The following is a 17,089-nucleotide window of genomic DNA, read 5'->3' on the forward strand; positions in this document are numbered from 1 at the left end:
CATAACCTATGTGAACGCTTAAACGACTAGCCTTAATCGAAAGTTCTCTCCTGTTATCAGGAGAGATAATTAACTATAGGAGCTTGCGCCTATAGGAAACCAGAACTCAGATCAAAAAGTCCTCACAAAAATGAGGGCGAAATCTCTGGGTAATGTCTTATCTAAAACCCAATCTGTCTTCTGAAAATTCCCCCGGAACCTAATCCAGTTAAAACTCTCTGTCATCGTCGTCATACAAACACTTAAAAGAAAAATAGACGGATGACGTGGAGAGGCTGGGATCACACATAACATAAAATGAGAATTTTCGGAGCCCACAAACATTAAAGATGATGAAGATTTGACATTCATAGATACAATTGGAGATGAAGATGCCTCATTTGAAGACCCATTTAGTAATGTGACATGATTGGATTTTAGATGTTCTTTCTTATTTGTACGTTGGGAGTTTTAATAGACTTATATTTGTAGTTTTGTAATTTGAATTATGCTATGAGATGTATATATTGCATCTATTTTATTATTTTCCACTAATTTCACTTCTCATTTAGATGTTGTTATTGTATGATAGACTCTTATTGTTATTTACTTGCTAGCATACTTAAATTCTCATTTACGCAATTTTTCGTCCGTGAGGCTTACGCCTCACACCGCGTCGAGGCTTACGCCTCGCCTCACGGACAAAAAACGCCTCGAGGCTTATTTACGCAATTTTAAACCTTGTTTGGAATTAGCAACTATGATTTTTATAATTAAAATTTGGAGGCATTATATATATGGAGTCAAGTATGATGTCGCATTATTTATATGGAGTCAAGTATGATGTCTTCACATATCATAAAAGCCTTAAACACATCTAATCAAAAGAGCTTAATTTAAAACAGACGCTGGTAGGAGCTTATCAAAGATTATGACTTAAATATACATTACCATCCAAAATTAATAGTCTTTGATAGAGATGTCTGATCCACTTCTAGATTGTGGAAAAAGATTCAAAAAGCCTTAGGTACCAAATTGACTTTCAGTATTGCATTTCACCCACATACGGATGGGCAATAAGAAAGGATGTTGAATTTTCAAGTAAAACTTCTTATATAAATAATGACAAAGGTTCTGATATAAACTTTCAGCACTGCATTTCACATGATTTGGAATTGACATGATATGAGCTTTAACGTTCTGTGAATATACAATCAATCAAAACCCATATTTTCAAATGAATCGTTTTTTTTTTTTTACTACTTAAACCTCATAGTACACATTAAACAATAACTAAATATAATTACTAAAAATTTACATTTTATGCTTTAGAACTAACACTTCACTTTGCTTCATACTTTCAAATGTTTTGCTTTGCACTTCCACTTTTTCAGAATTTCACTTCGTAAGTTATCATGAATGCACAATTATCACTTGGGTGTAAAACCTGGCTGGATCATCAAGTTTGCTGACCCCCTTCCTCCCTCCCTCCCAATGTTTAAAATTGCGTATCCGGGTATTGAGGCGTTTTTCATTCGTGAGGCGAGGCGTAAGCCTCAAGGCGTTTTGAGGCGTAAGCCTCAAAATCAAAAGATTGCGTAAACATAATGCAAGTCAAATCTCAGGTTGGGGTCAATTTTATGGTGACAACAAGAATATTAGCAAGCATTGATTGTTATGTACTTATGTTTACCTATAACATCCCAATCGGTCCAATCATTCCATGCATCTGGCCAGCTGGGCTCAATGCGATGGTGCCAGCAAGAAAATGGTGCGCACACACAATTAGACTTGTGGCCCTGTTTGCACTTGCATCACAAGGGTAGTATGAGGGCCGATTTGATTATCCCTTGTCCCAAATTACTTTAGTTCACAATTCCAAGAATGAAAAGTTATTCTATTGAAATTCTGCAATCTACAAGAACCAATAATCAATGCACCAAAATGAACTTTGTCTTGTAATATTATCTTCAATGAAGAGTTGTTTTACATTGTATGTTAGCATATTTGTCTCCATAAAGAGGCATTATTAAAGATTAAAACAGCTACTAATCATGGTAATCATAAACCTGATAGAAAGAGCATAACCGGTGAGAATTAGAACTATCAATAATGAAAGCTTGATGATTTAAAAAGAACAGAAAAAAAATGCAGCACACAAAATATATTAAGGTTTTTAAATGCATACCAGTCGTGGGGACAACACTTACCATGTTCAGTAATAACTCTTGGATTTTATACAGAAAATGGAAAACAGTAAAGCACAAAATTATGTTGCTAAAAAATAAATAAATAAACCATGTAATAGAATATCACAATACCTCTGCTGGCTCGAACCAGACATCAGGATTCATTGAATCAGCAACTCTATAGTATGGCTGAAATGAGGTGTAAGCCAGATACCATACGTTTAGAAGGAAAACATAAATAAAAGCTCTGGCGTGCTACAATCAGATATAAAAGGATTACTTTTGGCTTTGGTATAACTTTACTTCCAAGACTTTTGGACCTCTCTTCAAGCTGCAACTCAGAAAACCCAGTACCTAAAGAATATATAAATGATTATTTTACCAAGATCAAAAGAAATGTTGATAATAAACAATTAGCCTATATGATGAACAATCATCATCTTACCGATGTTACATATGCTTTGATATTCATCATTTTGTTCATCATAGCAAGCAAGAAGAAAAGAACCATAAACACCTGCTCAATTGCCAGAAAAAAAAATCATCGAGTGAAAAAATTGAACTGATAGCAAAAAAAATTAACCATTCGCGTTTTGTTCAGAAATACATCGGACCAATAGAAACTGATACACCAATCTTGGGTGAGGAATTTCTATATAAGCAAATTCATTCAACAGAGGGCCAACAGAAGAGTTACGCAAGTAGGTACCTGTGCGTTTTCCACGACCGTGGAAGGCAGCAATGGGAACTAGATCTAAAGTGTCTCCTACACTGCATCAACGAATAACTTCATAAGCGGAATAAAAAAATATAACTTAGTAAGGAAAACAAACTCAAAATAGAAATTTGCATTCATGAATATCGTTTGCGATAAAATTGGTCATCTGGTGACATAAAAATTCAGCAACCAAGTTGAACTTCACCCACAAGAAAGAAGGAAGCCTGAGCATGCTTAAGAAACTGAAAAGGTCATGATAACATGTCATCATGGGTAATTTAACAAAGTGACTGAGTGAAATCATCTTCAAGACTATTAAGGTACACATTAGAGCATCAGTATAACGTACAATTAGTTTAAAATGTTACGTGGCTGAAGGATGGAAAGGGTATCAGAAAGCAAGGAGAACCAGCTATCATCAACCCACGTCCATGACAACAACTCTTCCTAATAATAATATATTGTTAGGATTCCATTGATGTTTATTAGGCAAGGAATACCATTTTTCTAATGATGTTTCTTCACTTCAATAGTGACTTCACTTAGATTCAACTTTCTCATGTGCAAAAAATCCTTGCGCATTAAAAGGCACCACAATGTATCTCATGCGAAAAATCAGCTGCCTCATAACAAAACAGCATGTGTTTTTCCGTTGTTTTAAATCTTGCATGTTAATTATATTACCGAGTTGCTTGAATCAATTGTAATTCCAGACTTCCACACAACTTCAAGCTAAACATCAACTCAAACTATCTTCATATATAATTCAATTTATTAGCTAGAACACTGCGTGAAGTGGTATCAGAACTCCACTGCAACATCAAGCAATAGAGTGGCACCAAAGCTCCATGGTAACATTCAGCAATGTTATATTATTTTATCATTAATGTAAGGAATATTTTTCTTTCCTCAGAAAAATAAATCACAATATAGTGAAGCTAACAATATGTTTCTTAAGTCTATTTTAATCAGTGAATATAAAAAAATATTCGTTCCCAATTACCGAAATCAAGCATCTCAAGCCATGCATTTTCCTAATCTAGTTTGAGACTAAAGAAAAATGCACTAATGAGGCAAAGCACTTAATATTAATTTGTATCGCAAGATTTTAAATAAATACAAAAGTTATTGAACAATAATAGATAGGAAAAAAATAAATGACATTCATGGAAAATAAACAAGATAAATCACATGAACAACACGGGTTAAAGGCATATCCATGATGGCTCTACTCCAAGGCAACAGTTCAAAAGCTAAAAAGAAATCTTGAATTCAATGACAAAAAGTAAATCAAAATATATTAGATAGCAACCACAGCACCTGTCCATATAATCTTTTTTTAATTTTAACCAGTTGTTTGACCTTTTCGAAGGCTCATATGTCGCATCTTTGTCCAAAGTTTTGATAATCAACCCTTCACAGCTTCATATACATTAAAGATAATTGTTAGAAATAATTGTTAGAAGGTAGAAAGACAACAGCAAATAATAAAATTACACATAAATAACTCAACACTGAACCTAAAAAGCCTCTAATGAAACTAAAGCAGGTGTGGAATTGTATCAGCAAGGAAGCATTTAATGCATGGGGCGATAGATCACTAACAACTATAACCTTAGAGAAGGCAGCCCCCTACTAAATATATATCCAAGGTGCACTATCTTTGAAATAACAATATATCAAGCCAAAGCAACAGGGATAATGAATTCGTGATGCTCCAGGTAACTAAAAAATAAGAATCCACTGATAGTGAACATGAAACCAAAAATCACATTTAACAAAAACACTGCAAAAAAATCAAAATATAAAGCAATAATCGATTAAACCGAAGTTTCTTTACAGCTACAAGGATGATTCATCTATCAAAATACCTGGAGCTGACAGCTTTTTCTAAGAACTTCTGTATTTCTTCAAGATCATTAGATGTTATTGTAGTTGCAAAACGAAATTCTCCTGGTACTTCCGCAAAAGAATTGTAAAGTTCCTGCAGAAAGATGCACATAATCAACACTTTAAAATTCACAAAGGATTGTGGTGAAAGAAGATATCATTTAGATATAAAATAACAACAAATTAACAATGTTTGAGCATTACTCAACCCATTTTTTACATATTGGTATAAAATAACAACAAATTAACAAAGTTCGGATTAAGTTGTAATAAGACGCTTAAGAGACTGCCTGTGTACTTACCACAATTGACAAAAGTTGTACCACATCGAATGCTCTGGCACTAATAAGATTCAATTTTGAATTAATTTCATTAGATTTGACATGAGTTTTATGATCGGTTGTCAAGCTAATATTAATTATCAATCTTCCTCATTCGGACTTTGGGCAAACAACAGTAGTAATAAAAAATAAAATATCACAAAATTATAATTATAATAATAATAAGGATAAGGATAAGAACAAGGATAATAATAACAAAAACAATATTAATAATAACAATTTTTTTAAACAAATTTTGATGTTAGCCACAAAAAAATATGAGCCAATGAATGAAAGGACTATACATCATTGGCTAGTCACATAGAAAAGCCCCTCAATCAACAAAACCAAAGCGCAAAGCAACATCAAAACCTAAACATCTCTAATTTAATTCAATTTTCCCCCATTGAATATATTTAATAAAATGTGCTCATGCTGAGCAGATGTTTTGCTCAACATTTGCAGCACATTGGTTGTTTTTCTTACTTATGTCAGCAAGCATACATAATTTATAACTGAAATCAATCATTCAACTAGTCTGTAAAGCAAATGGATTGAACTAACCAATGCAAACCCATAGAAAATAGCATTGAACATTCTTAGCACTGGCATCTCAAAGATGCAGAAAAATTTTAAGAGATTAATTACTAATGGAATTTAGTGCAACATAGGCTTCATTTGAGATAGATTTCTAGTTACTTTTGGGGTAGGAAAAGTATAACAAATAACAACATCAAGCCTTTATCCCACTATGTAGGGTCGGCTACATGAATCTTTCTTCTCCATCGTGTCCTATGAAGAGTCAAATTCTCAGGGGTGGGAAAAGTATCTAACAAAAAATAGTGTCCTTTCAGATGATGGTTATTTACTAATTTTCCAAAATTTTGCCTTAGACAAACTGCATTGTGGTAGAAATAACAGCAATTGTGGTTCAAGAAGTAACTTTTAACAGTAAATGCAGAAGAATAGCATAAGCCACCCAATTGAAGTCTTATTGGGAGCACTATTGATAATGCAACTACTATAATTTCAATGTAAATCTTTAACCTTTAACCTACCATTTTGATGAGGACATCGGGCCTTATAAAATCTACCGGAGGCGGGGCCAACGATCTACGGCCACGATCGCGCCAATTTATTTTTGAGTTATTTTATATATTTTGATTTATTTATATACTTTTCTATTTATGCCCTTACTCGAATGATTAGTTATTTATAAGCCCTAGGGGGTATACTGTCTTTTATTTTTCCCTTCATGTATTGGACTATTTAAGTCCCTCCTCTTCTTCGAGAGGACTAATGAAAAATTCTAATAAAAATTTTCTGCAACTTTGTATGTTTGTGAGAGCTTGAGAGCTTTGGAGAGAAATCCCTAGGAGAGGGAAACGAATCATCCACCAACCTTGGAAGCGTCTGGGTTCGTGGCTATTTTCCTCCCTATCTTTTCCTCTTCTTCCCTTCCTCCCCTCCTCTTCCTCCTTTAAGCCGCCACCCCCAATCCCACTAAAGCCCCTCCACCTCTCGGCCCAAATTCCCCTCCACACCTTAACCCAACCGACCACCCACTTTTCCCCCTCCAAACCGCCAACTCCAACCAAGCCCTAGCCCTAGCCGCCGCCCCCTTCTCTCCACACATCAGACCCCATCAATACTTGCCTTTTTCATAACTCCTAATTTATAAAGCCATAATTTTAAATTTCCAATCAATTTTGAAATTTGATTTATTTCCTAAAATAGAAATCTATTTTAGGAAAGTTTCCTAAATCTCATCCAAATCAAATTCAATCTGGATATGATTTAATTTATTTGGCCTCAATTAAAGATCCCATTTAGGCAAGCATTAAAAACCCTAATCAAAGCCTTCCCCACTCATGATGTCACTGGCCCCTCCCCCTCTCTCTCAATCCCCCACTAAATCACCTTCCTTTTGAAGACACCAATCAATTCCCCAATCTATAAAATACTTTCCTTCTCCTCCACTTATTTGAATTTCAAATCTTTAAATCCTAGTTCCCTCCAAGTAGAAATCTGAAAATTAATTTCAGATTTTGGAAAAGGATTCCCTCTCCTAGCTTTGGTCGAACCATTATTGTTGGCTTGATACTTCATCCAAGGACGAAGGGGAAGAAGAAGCTGCACTACTTGCTCTTCCATACAACCTAAACTACCGCACCGGAGCTTCGTATTTCATTTCTTTGGGTAAACTCTTCCTCCCACTCTTTTATCTTCCTAGTCGCTTTTCAATTGTGGTTTTAGTTTGATTCACAAAGATCTTGTTAACTCCCCTCCGCTTAAGCCTAGTGATTCAGAGAGTCAAGTGAGGGATCCTTTCATAGTGACTAGTCTTGTTGTTAGCAAAGGGATTTCTTGTTGAAAACCATCCATGCATGCAACGTTAGAGTAATTGACTGTTTTAAAAAAGCAGTATTATGAAAGTTTCATGTCATTGGCTGTTGAGCTGGATTTCCACCTTACCAACCGTAACAGGCAGTTACCTCATTCAATCATTATACCGAATCAAACTCATTAATTCACATACCTGTAACTCTAATTTCCACAATCTGCATCTCATTTAAGATATTAACCTTTATGCATGTAATTTGGCTTAAGCTTGTTTTATCGCTTCATTGTTTTATTTTATCGTTTAAATCAATATAAGTTATACTTAATATTGTTCTCTAACATTTAAGCGTGTGAAATCCTAAATCAATATCATCTTAAGCATTATTGTCCTGCATCACATTTATTGGTGTTTCTTATCATTTTATATATCTAAAAAATATATTTTGAATAAATATCTATCTTAGTTGAAATACTTTAATTAGAAATTTAATATTGTTTAGCAGCTAATAGTTCATGTACAAGCAACTGTATGCTTGTCTATATTGTTATAGGCTTCAAGCTGCCATAGTCGTTAAAGGCAATTTAATAAACAGACTAAAGGTTTTTTTTTTTGCTACGGTTTCTAAGAAGTAAAATTTTACCAATTCATGCAGGTTAAGAAGCTTATGAACTGATTGATATCAGTAATCAGATTCTAATTTTATACAGTAGCGTATGATCATGTAATTCATTTTAATTTTCACCATTTGACGGGACTCGTCATCACCCTATCCCAGCAATTTAGGGTTAGTTTTATGAATCCTCCTTTACCATTACTTTAAAAAAATACTGTTATAAGACATTAGATTTTTATGTTTAAATGTGTGATTTGTTTTGACTTTCTGAATCAATAAATGTTTTCTTACTTTTTTTAATCATTTGATGAAATAGTTTCCCATGTATAGCATGGGGCAAGATACAAATTTATGATAACAAGAAGAGAAATTAAGTAAAAGGCAAATGGATCAAATTGAAGTGAAGGACAGAAAAGAAACACTTACAGAAAAATAATTAATCTAGAAATTACTTTCAAATGATCTAGTCAAACTGGCAACTGTCAGCAGATAAAACAGTCAGAAAAATAGAAAATCTCTTCAAAGGGATCATGTAACTACCCGTGTTTGCATCTTTAATCATGAGGATATGTCCTGCTCAAAGCAGATTTGCAAGAATGCAAGCAAAAGCTTTAGTAGCTAAGGAATGTCTAAGTTGTGAGATTGGATCATAATCTACTCGATATGGCCTGAACTGCCAAACCAAACAAGAAAGATGCAGTGCGATATCAGAAAAATGATCTAAACTAGCCCAGGAAGAAAGGAGGAAAATATCATGTGATGGAAACTTTTTCCAACATCCTTATTACCTAACTTAAAGAGGTTAGAAGATAGACAAATGTTTTTTTCTTGGTTCTACCCAAAGGGAACATGAAAATGGGTGCTAATCCCTTGATGCCCAAAAAAAAAGCTCCTCTATGATCCTAATTGAAGATAATTTGAAGGGGCTCAAAAGCTGTTGGAAAAAAGCAGTATTAAGAAAGTTTCATGTCATTGGCTGTTGAGCTGGATTTCCACCTTACCAACCGTAACAGGCAGTTACCTCATTCAATCATCATACCGAATCAAACTCATTAATTCACATACCTGTAACTCTAATTTCCACAATCTGCATCTCATGATTTGGATTCTATAGATGGACAGATATACACGACATAGCTAATAATCAAACAGCTTAGATAAGGCGAGTAGCCAACCCTCCGAGACCAAGCACAAAAAGGACAGTAAATTATCCAAGAGGTTTTGGGAATATATCTTAGTATTGTAATGTATAAAAATTACAAACAATTCATTGCTCCTATAGAATGAATTTAATTATAAACATAAAATAACTCCAATACCTCCCTGCGAACTTTGAGTTGCTCATGGAGGAGGGCCGGTGGAGGGGATTTGGGAGGAAGAGAGTTTGGTTAGGTAGAGAAGAAATAAATTGGGTTTAGGAAAAAAAAAATCCGGAGCTACACACCTCGAGCAACACCTCCAATAGAACTCACAAAGAGATCTACAAGCGCCACTTCCTCAAGAACTCAAAAAGAGATCTTGAGAATCTCGGAACTCACAAAGAGATCCTTCCACTTCCTCAAGAACTCACAAAGAGATCTTGGGAATCTCGGAACTCACAAAGAAATCCTTCTCCTCTTATGAACTCACTAAGAGATCAAACAAGTAAAATAAAATTTCATTAACAATTCATCATCCCATTACATAAGAAAGGGCCTCTATATATAGGCCTAAGAAACTAAAACAATACACATATGCCCCTAAGGCTTACAAAATGTTAATGTGGGACGATGATAGCCGTTGATCTTCAGCTCCTCGAATAGCCATGGACGGTTGGATGTCCGCATCAAAAGTTAATGCATGCAAACTTGCCCTTTATTGCAAAGAGAGGTTATTTCCATAACGCCAACCCATGGCCTCTTGATTAGAGGGTTATCAACCTAATTACTAATTACTGCTCTAGGCCTCCCTCTAATTAGTAACAATACCTGAATATTGAAAGCATAAACATGATGTTTATTGCACCAGAAGCAACAAATATTGGTTTAAATTTTTCCATGGCTTCTGTCAAGTAACAAATATTAGTTAATTACCATAATAAATCCTACAAATACAGTTGTTACCTGGAAAGGTAAGATTTTCTGCTTCTCACGATCAAATGCAACAATTTCACAATCCAACACAAAAGAGCTTACTTCTGGGTTCTTGAATCTGCATTAAAATTTGATAATTATGCATAATTAATATCATTAAAAATGTTAATGATATAATGCTAAACCAATTACACGCATACAAATGCACAGAGCAAGTGCACTTCTGTAAACAAACGTCAGAATTGTGCAAAGAAAAGGAAAATGTTTTGTTTATACAAATAGGAAAGCTTTCACTAGGAACCAAAATGGTAAAGTTTGATCAATCATTGTTGTTAGAAATTATAACAAATCGAAGTAAAACCCTAGTGGCCGAGCGATTGACACCAGATCAATATAGTGAAAGTGGTATAGCTTTAAAAATAATTATAATAGATAAATATATGTATAGGAGAAAAATAAATAAATAAGCCAAAATTGCAAAATAAGTTTTATAACTCCATTCAAATTGAAAGAATAATATATATTTGATTCAATACTCAACAAAACATAAGTACTAAAGATAAAGTTATAGTTCAACCTTGATACAGCACTGACCACATCAGGGTATTTTCCAGTATTTCGTTCAGCATTACGGCTATATACCTCTATAGAACCATCTTCCATGTAATGTATCTGCAATTCAAGAAAGAAAACAGAAAGCAACTTGAAGCATGTGCACAAATTTATAAAATTCTGCGTAGTAACATCCAAACATGGATCATACATGCCAGGAATGTCTCTAAAAATGATAAGACAAGTTTCATAATTTGCAAATCAAAGAAGACAATTAGAGTTTGCAGCAATACCTGAGCCCGCTCACCATCATACTTATATTCACATGTAAACTCGGTTCCTTGAAATTTGTCTAGGATCTCAGAGACTGATTTTGTAGGTTTAGCCAGCATAGGTCCCACTGGCACACCCAAAGAGAAATTGCATGCCTCTGAAAGTTTCAGTACCCCAACATGAAGAAGAGCAGGCACAATTTTACCGTAGTCCGGCAGAACAGAATATACTTGTTTAATGATCTTTGCAGCCTAGTGTGCATGAAAATGAAAATCAATAATAAACACAAATCAGGCAAATAGGTAGAAACTAAGCTTAACTATGATCGAATTCCAATTAAGCATTCATAATACTTAACCATGATTGAGATTATACTCTGAGGTGAAGTATTTAAAATATACTGCCACACTGAAATTCAGCTTCGTAAACGTGAAGATCGATGTCGAAAGCTACAAACCCATGGATACAATTCCAGGATTACTATTTAGTTAAAGAATTAAATTCGTTTTAGCAATCTAGTAACGGCTGAGATAATGCAATGTCAGTTAAGACGTGTATTACATAATAATATTCATATTTCTACACTTGTTGAGATTATGAAGTGAATAATCATGTTGAATGCCTCTAAGGTTTGAGGAATATGTTTACTAAAATTGATTCGGGATGAGATCGTGAAGTGAATAATCAATTTGTTTGTACACTTAAAAAGAAGTATATAAGGGAAAACTTTCCTTGTAATTTGGGAGTCAAATCAAAAAAAGACCTAGAAAATCACATTCAATGAAGTTATAACTGTCCAGTTTCTACATAGAAAATGCCAATGTGGGTGATTCTCAAATCACAAGAATCACCTACGTTGAAAGCCAAGAGGATATCATTAAAACAATAACAACAACATCAAGCTTTTATGCCACTATATGAGGTCAGCTACATGAATCATTTTTCTCCATTTTGTCACGCTCAAGAGTCAAATTCTCATCTAAATCTAATAAAAAAGGTAATTTCTAATATTTTCTAACCATAAGTCTACCTTTGACTTTCTTAACATAGATCAAATCTAGTACAAAAAATGCTTGGTATATACTCTTGATTCAACACATTCTACTCTCCTAATCGGGTGATCAGAAGGCTGACGCTCTATGTGACCAAACCATCGAAGGCAACTCTTTCTAATCTTATTAGCCAAAGGAGTTACCGAGTTACTCCAACCTTTGCACCTATATGCTTGTTTTGCATTCTATCTCTCAAAGTAAAGCCACTCATCCAACTGAGCATCCTCATCTCTACAACACTTAACTTAATTTTATTATTCTTTTTTAATGGCCAACATTCTACGTCATAAAGCATTACAAGTTTCACCACCATCTTATAGAATTTTCCTCATATTAAGTTTGAAGGGTCCTTTTTTATCACACAACAAGCCTAATGCATTCCTCCACTTCAACCATCCAACTTGAAATATATTAATAATATCCCCATCTATTTCAACATCACTCTGAACAATAGACCTGAGCTATCTAAAACATGTACTTTCATTAATGACTTGATCGCCCAAAGTCACAAACCCCCCACTAAATCTATTACTACTAAAATTACATTCCATATATTCAATTTTAGATCTACTCAAATAAAAGCCATTAGAATCTAAGGTTGACCTCCATAATTCAAGTTTACCTTCAACTTCCTCCCTAGTCTTATCAAAAGAATATAATCAGCAAGAATCATAAACCAGGGTACATTCTCTTGCAAATGTTTAGTAAGAACATCCATCACTAAAGAAAAAAAAGATATGGGCTTAAAGCTAATCCTTGATGTAATAAGATTGAAATAGGAAAATACTTGATTAAACCACCTTGTGTTTAAACATAGTAACATCTCTTGCATACATATCTTTAATGACTTGAGTATAACCATTATAAATCCCTTTCTTTTCTAAAACTCTTCATAGAATCTCTCTTGGAACTTTATCATAAACTTTTTCTAAATCAATAAATATCATATGTAGATCCTCCTTATTCTCTCTATACTTCTCCACTAAACCTCTCAATAAATGTATAACTTCCATAGTAGACCTACCCGGCATGAATCCACATTGATTTTGAGAAACATTAGTATGACGCCGTAACCTATACTCAATAGAAGTACGTAAGAAATTGCCAATGCGGGTGATTCTTAAATCGTCATGTTGAGGATATCATCAAAAGTGCATAAACATGATCAGATCATCAATCAGACAACATACAAAAAAGATAAATACTGTTAAAACTAGATTGTTGCGTTCTTTATCACTTATTGTCAAGATCCTCTATGCTTGACTTTTTGTGTGTATTTTATTGTAATTTCCATATAGCAACAATCGTTGCCTTGTTGTTAAAGGTGATGTGGCTGATGGTGACTACCTTGCATTGATGGTCTATTATTGATCCTGATATTATACCCCACTACATTGCTAATCTCACGTTGTTGTTTCCTATTATCATTTTTTCCCTATTGTTGTTGTCATTGGATTGAATTTTGATGTTTTTTTGTGTTTTAACATAAAATAAGTCGGGTTGCGACAACTACTTTCTCTCTGATGGAGGAAAAAACAATAACATGGAAGAAATTTTATATAAAGCAGAAAACATAATTTTATATATAGAAGAAAACATTATTGAGAAGAGAATCTAAGGATTAAGTTTGTATTAGAGCACCAATTCTTCGTGCATGATACATAAGAAGAAGGGATACATAACAAGGAACAACTGCTTCTAGTATTAGAGATGAATCAGAAGTCAAAAAAGAAATGAGATGAAATGAAAGAAAGTTAATCGATGGATAATAATAATTCTAGCTCAAGTTACAAGGATAAAAAAAGTTAAAAGGATAACAAAGTAGATGGCCATCATGATGGAGTTAATGAGGCTTCAAATAACTGCCACTACAACTAGTGGCCAAATTATAATCCTCATCCCACGAAAGGTACAAACATGAGCAGAGGGAATTAGGACAAGATTATAGCTACCATTCATGAAAGAAATATGTAGTCATTTAAAGCATAAAAGCTAAATTAGATAAGCCTATATATGATACAATGGTCAATTTCAAGGAGCTTGATGCATGGATAGATTAATTGGATACTATTTCACCTTGTACGGGTATGACACCAAAGATAAAGTTGCCTTTGCCCGGTTGAAGTAAAGTCATCATGTCTTAGGTGGTGAAATGAATGGCCATCATGAAGTGACTTAGGAGATGCTTAAGCAACTAAAACATTAAGAATTCTAACTAATGAAGTACGTAGAAAAGCAGTGGAAAAAATGGCAGTTTCAGATAGTGCTAAGGGCCAATATATGGACGAGTACACCACGAAGTTTCAATGACAATCAATCACTTTGGGGGTCAATTTGGAGATGTGCGGACTCTAATAAAAGTATACCTGAAAGCTTTATTCTCAAATTGCAAGTGGACACCACTAATTTTATTTTCTTTTTCTACTCTATTATCCATTTTTTTCAAATATTTACTTTTTATTTTAGACAAAATAATCAATTTTCTCAACTACAAATTAACAATTTATAATATCATATTATTTACTGAGCAACTAAAATGAATTTATTATTATATCAATTCATTTCATATTAATTTCATTATTGCAATTATCATATTTTTATCATTTTTTAAAATATAATATTATAATGTCATGTCTAATGCGTGTCAATGACAATATTTTCAATAGGCATGTCTCATCATCTATGTTAAATCATTATCTCATAGATGTGTTTCATTGTCCAAGTCAAATATTGTTTATGTGACCCATGTCCATGTCAATGCATCATAGCTCAAATTCACCTAACAAGCTAAAATAATTTCTTTGCTTTTACATGATTAGCTATCAACATGTAGGCATACCTAAGCACACATCTAAGAACAAATCCTACCCAAAAACCATTAAGCAACACTTGCAATCTTTCATAAATAATAGCCAAAAATAATTTATAATGAAATTATGTTTTTTATTCAAAAGGGATTATATAAATTTAATATTTGGGAACTACCATCCATTCTTGAAAGTGCCTCTTTTTTAATAGAAAAGAGGGATGTTTAGATACTTCTGTTAAAACTGAGAATTTGAGAGGAAAAAGCTTGTCTTTATTCATTACTATATTCTCTATTTATAGATCTATACAAGATATCTTAATGAGGAAATAATAGATTACAGATTTAATACATAAAATTTCTAATAAAATCTTTCCTAAATTCGTTCCTTCATTATGGTGTGATCCATGAGAGCATCCCATGGATTGATCTGTGTCCGTCGGATTCTTTGCATTGGGAACGGCTGGATTTCAACACTCCCCCTCAAGTTGGGAAATATGGATCTGTCATTCCCAACTTGTCAATCATTCTGAGAAAGACAGAACTGTCCAATCATTTGGTAAGAATATCTGCAAGTTGATCCTTTGATGATACATGGTCGACACTTACTAGACCATTGTCTATTTTTTCTTTAATGAAATGTTTGTCCACTTCTATGTGTTTGGTCCTGTCATGCTGAACTGGATTGTGGGCTATGTTGATTGCTGATTTGTTGTCACAATGTAACTTCATGGGCTAATCCCACTTGACCTTTAAGTCTTCTAGAATTATTTTGATCCGTAGTAGCTCACATATTCCCAAGTACATAGCTCGATATTCTGCTTCTGCACTGAATCTTGCCACCACATTATGTTTCTTGCTTCTCCGTGTAACTAAGTTACCTCCAAGAAATGAGCAATATCCAAAGGTATATCTTCTATCAACCGGTGATCCTGCGTAGTCAGCATCCGTGTATACTTCTAGAGTTATTCGCGATCTCTCTTAAAGAGAATCCATTTTCCTGGTTTTCCTTTAAGGTAGTGCAATATCCTGTCAACTACTTGCATGTAAATCTGCTTTGGATTCTGCATAAACTGAATGACCATGCTTACAGCTAATGCTATGTATGTTCTAGTGTGGGAGAGGTAGATCAATTTTCCTACAAGTCTCTGGTAGGCCACTTTATCTACATCTGGATCTTCTCTAGCTTCTCCCAGTTTAAGATTAGGTTCTACTGGTGTCGGTGCTAGTTTACATGTTTCTTTTAGAAGATTTTTGATATATTTCTGTTGTGAAATGAAGATTCCTTTGCTGGAGTGAGCTACTTCAATTCCGATAAAGTATTTTAGTCTACCAAGTTCTTTGATGTCAAATTCCTTAGTAAGAATTTTCCTTATACTAACTTTCTCCTCTTCATTATTTCCAGTCAAAATAATATCATCAACATACACTAATAATATTGTGACTCCCCTGAGTCTGAGTGTTTAAAGAATAATATATAATCCCCTTGACTCTGTCGATACCCATTAAGGAGCATGAATTTAGAGAATCTTCCGAACCAGGCCCTTGGTGATTGTTTGAGCCCATATAGAGCCTTTTTTAATCTGCACATCCTGTTACCTTCAGATTTTTCTTTAAACCCTGGTGATATTTCAATAAATATCTCTTATTCTAAATTCTCATGCAATAATGCATTTTTCACATCCAATTATTCCAGATGCCAGTTGTATTTGGCTGCTATCGAGAGTAGTATTCTGACAGTATTCATCTTGGCTACAGACGCAAACATTTCTTAGTAGTCAATGCCATATGTTTTGAGTGAACCCTTTTTGGCTTTTTCCACCAGTCTTTGCCTTATATCTCTCAAGTGTGCCATCAGTTTTGTATTTTACTGAGAACACCCATTTGCAGCCGACCGATTTTTTTCCTATCGGTAGATTGACAATCTCCCATGTTTTATTCTTTTCTAGGGCCTGCATTTCATCCTTAATGGCATTTTTTCATTTTTTATCAGATAAGGCCTCATAAATATCTTTAGGAATGTGGATATCTTCTAATGTAACCAGAAAATTTTTGTGTGGCGAAGAGAAGTTGTTGAAGGATATAGAGTTGTTTATGGGGTATAAGGGAGGTGGTGAGCTTAAATTATTTCCAGGAGATGGTTCAAATTCTTGGATCTGCTTTGGAGCACAGCTTGAGCTTGTACGTTTGGAGTAAACCTTTCCAAATCTAATGATAGCTTTGTCATTTGTTTCCCTATCTTGAGTTTTTGGTGGATTGGTTTGAGGTGGTGGAGGAAGGT

General features: G+C 34.1%; 1 protein-coding gene across 1 annotated transcript in view; it reads right to left on the bottom strand.

Annotated features, from left to right (window-relative positions):
- Nucleotides 1-17,089, bottom strand: part of LOC110104314 (DNA ligase 1) — a 30,127-nt gene that overhangs the window by 7,718 nt on the left and 5,320 nt on the right. The window contains exons 5-15 of the mRNA XM_028700785.1: nucleotides 10,971-11,201; nucleotides 10,703-10,797; nucleotides 10,156-10,243; nucleotides 9,981-10,020; nucleotides 9,373-9,425; nucleotides 4,758-4,870; nucleotides 4,207-4,308; nucleotides 2,878-2,939; nucleotides 2,614-2,685; nucleotides 2,449-2,522; nucleotides 2,301-2,357 (exon numbers count right to left, since the gene is read on the bottom strand). Of these exons, the coding sequence (XP_028556618.1) occupies nucleotides 2,301-2,357; nucleotides 2,449-2,522; nucleotides 2,614-2,685; nucleotides 2,878-2,939; nucleotides 4,207-4,308; nucleotides 4,758-4,870; nucleotides 9,373-9,425; nucleotides 9,981-10,020; nucleotides 10,156-10,243; nucleotides 10,703-10,797; nucleotides 10,971-11,201 (987 nt within the window). The remainder of the gene's footprint in view (nucleotides 1-2,300; nucleotides 2,358-2,448; nucleotides 2,523-2,613; nucleotides 2,686-2,877; nucleotides 2,940-4,206; nucleotides 4,309-4,757; nucleotides 4,871-9,372; nucleotides 9,426-9,980; nucleotides 10,021-10,155; nucleotides 10,244-10,702; nucleotides 10,798-10,970; nucleotides 11,202-17,089) is intronic.

This window comes from Dendrobium catenatum, unplaced genomic scaffold (genome assembly GCF_001605985.2).
Source record: "Dendrobium catenatum unplaced genomic scaffold, ASM160598v2 fragScaff_scaffold_1593, whole genome shotgun sequence".
Classification (NCBI taxonomy): Eukaryota; Viridiplantae; Streptophyta; class Magnoliopsida; order Asparagales; family Orchidaceae; genus Dendrobium; species Dendrobium catenatum.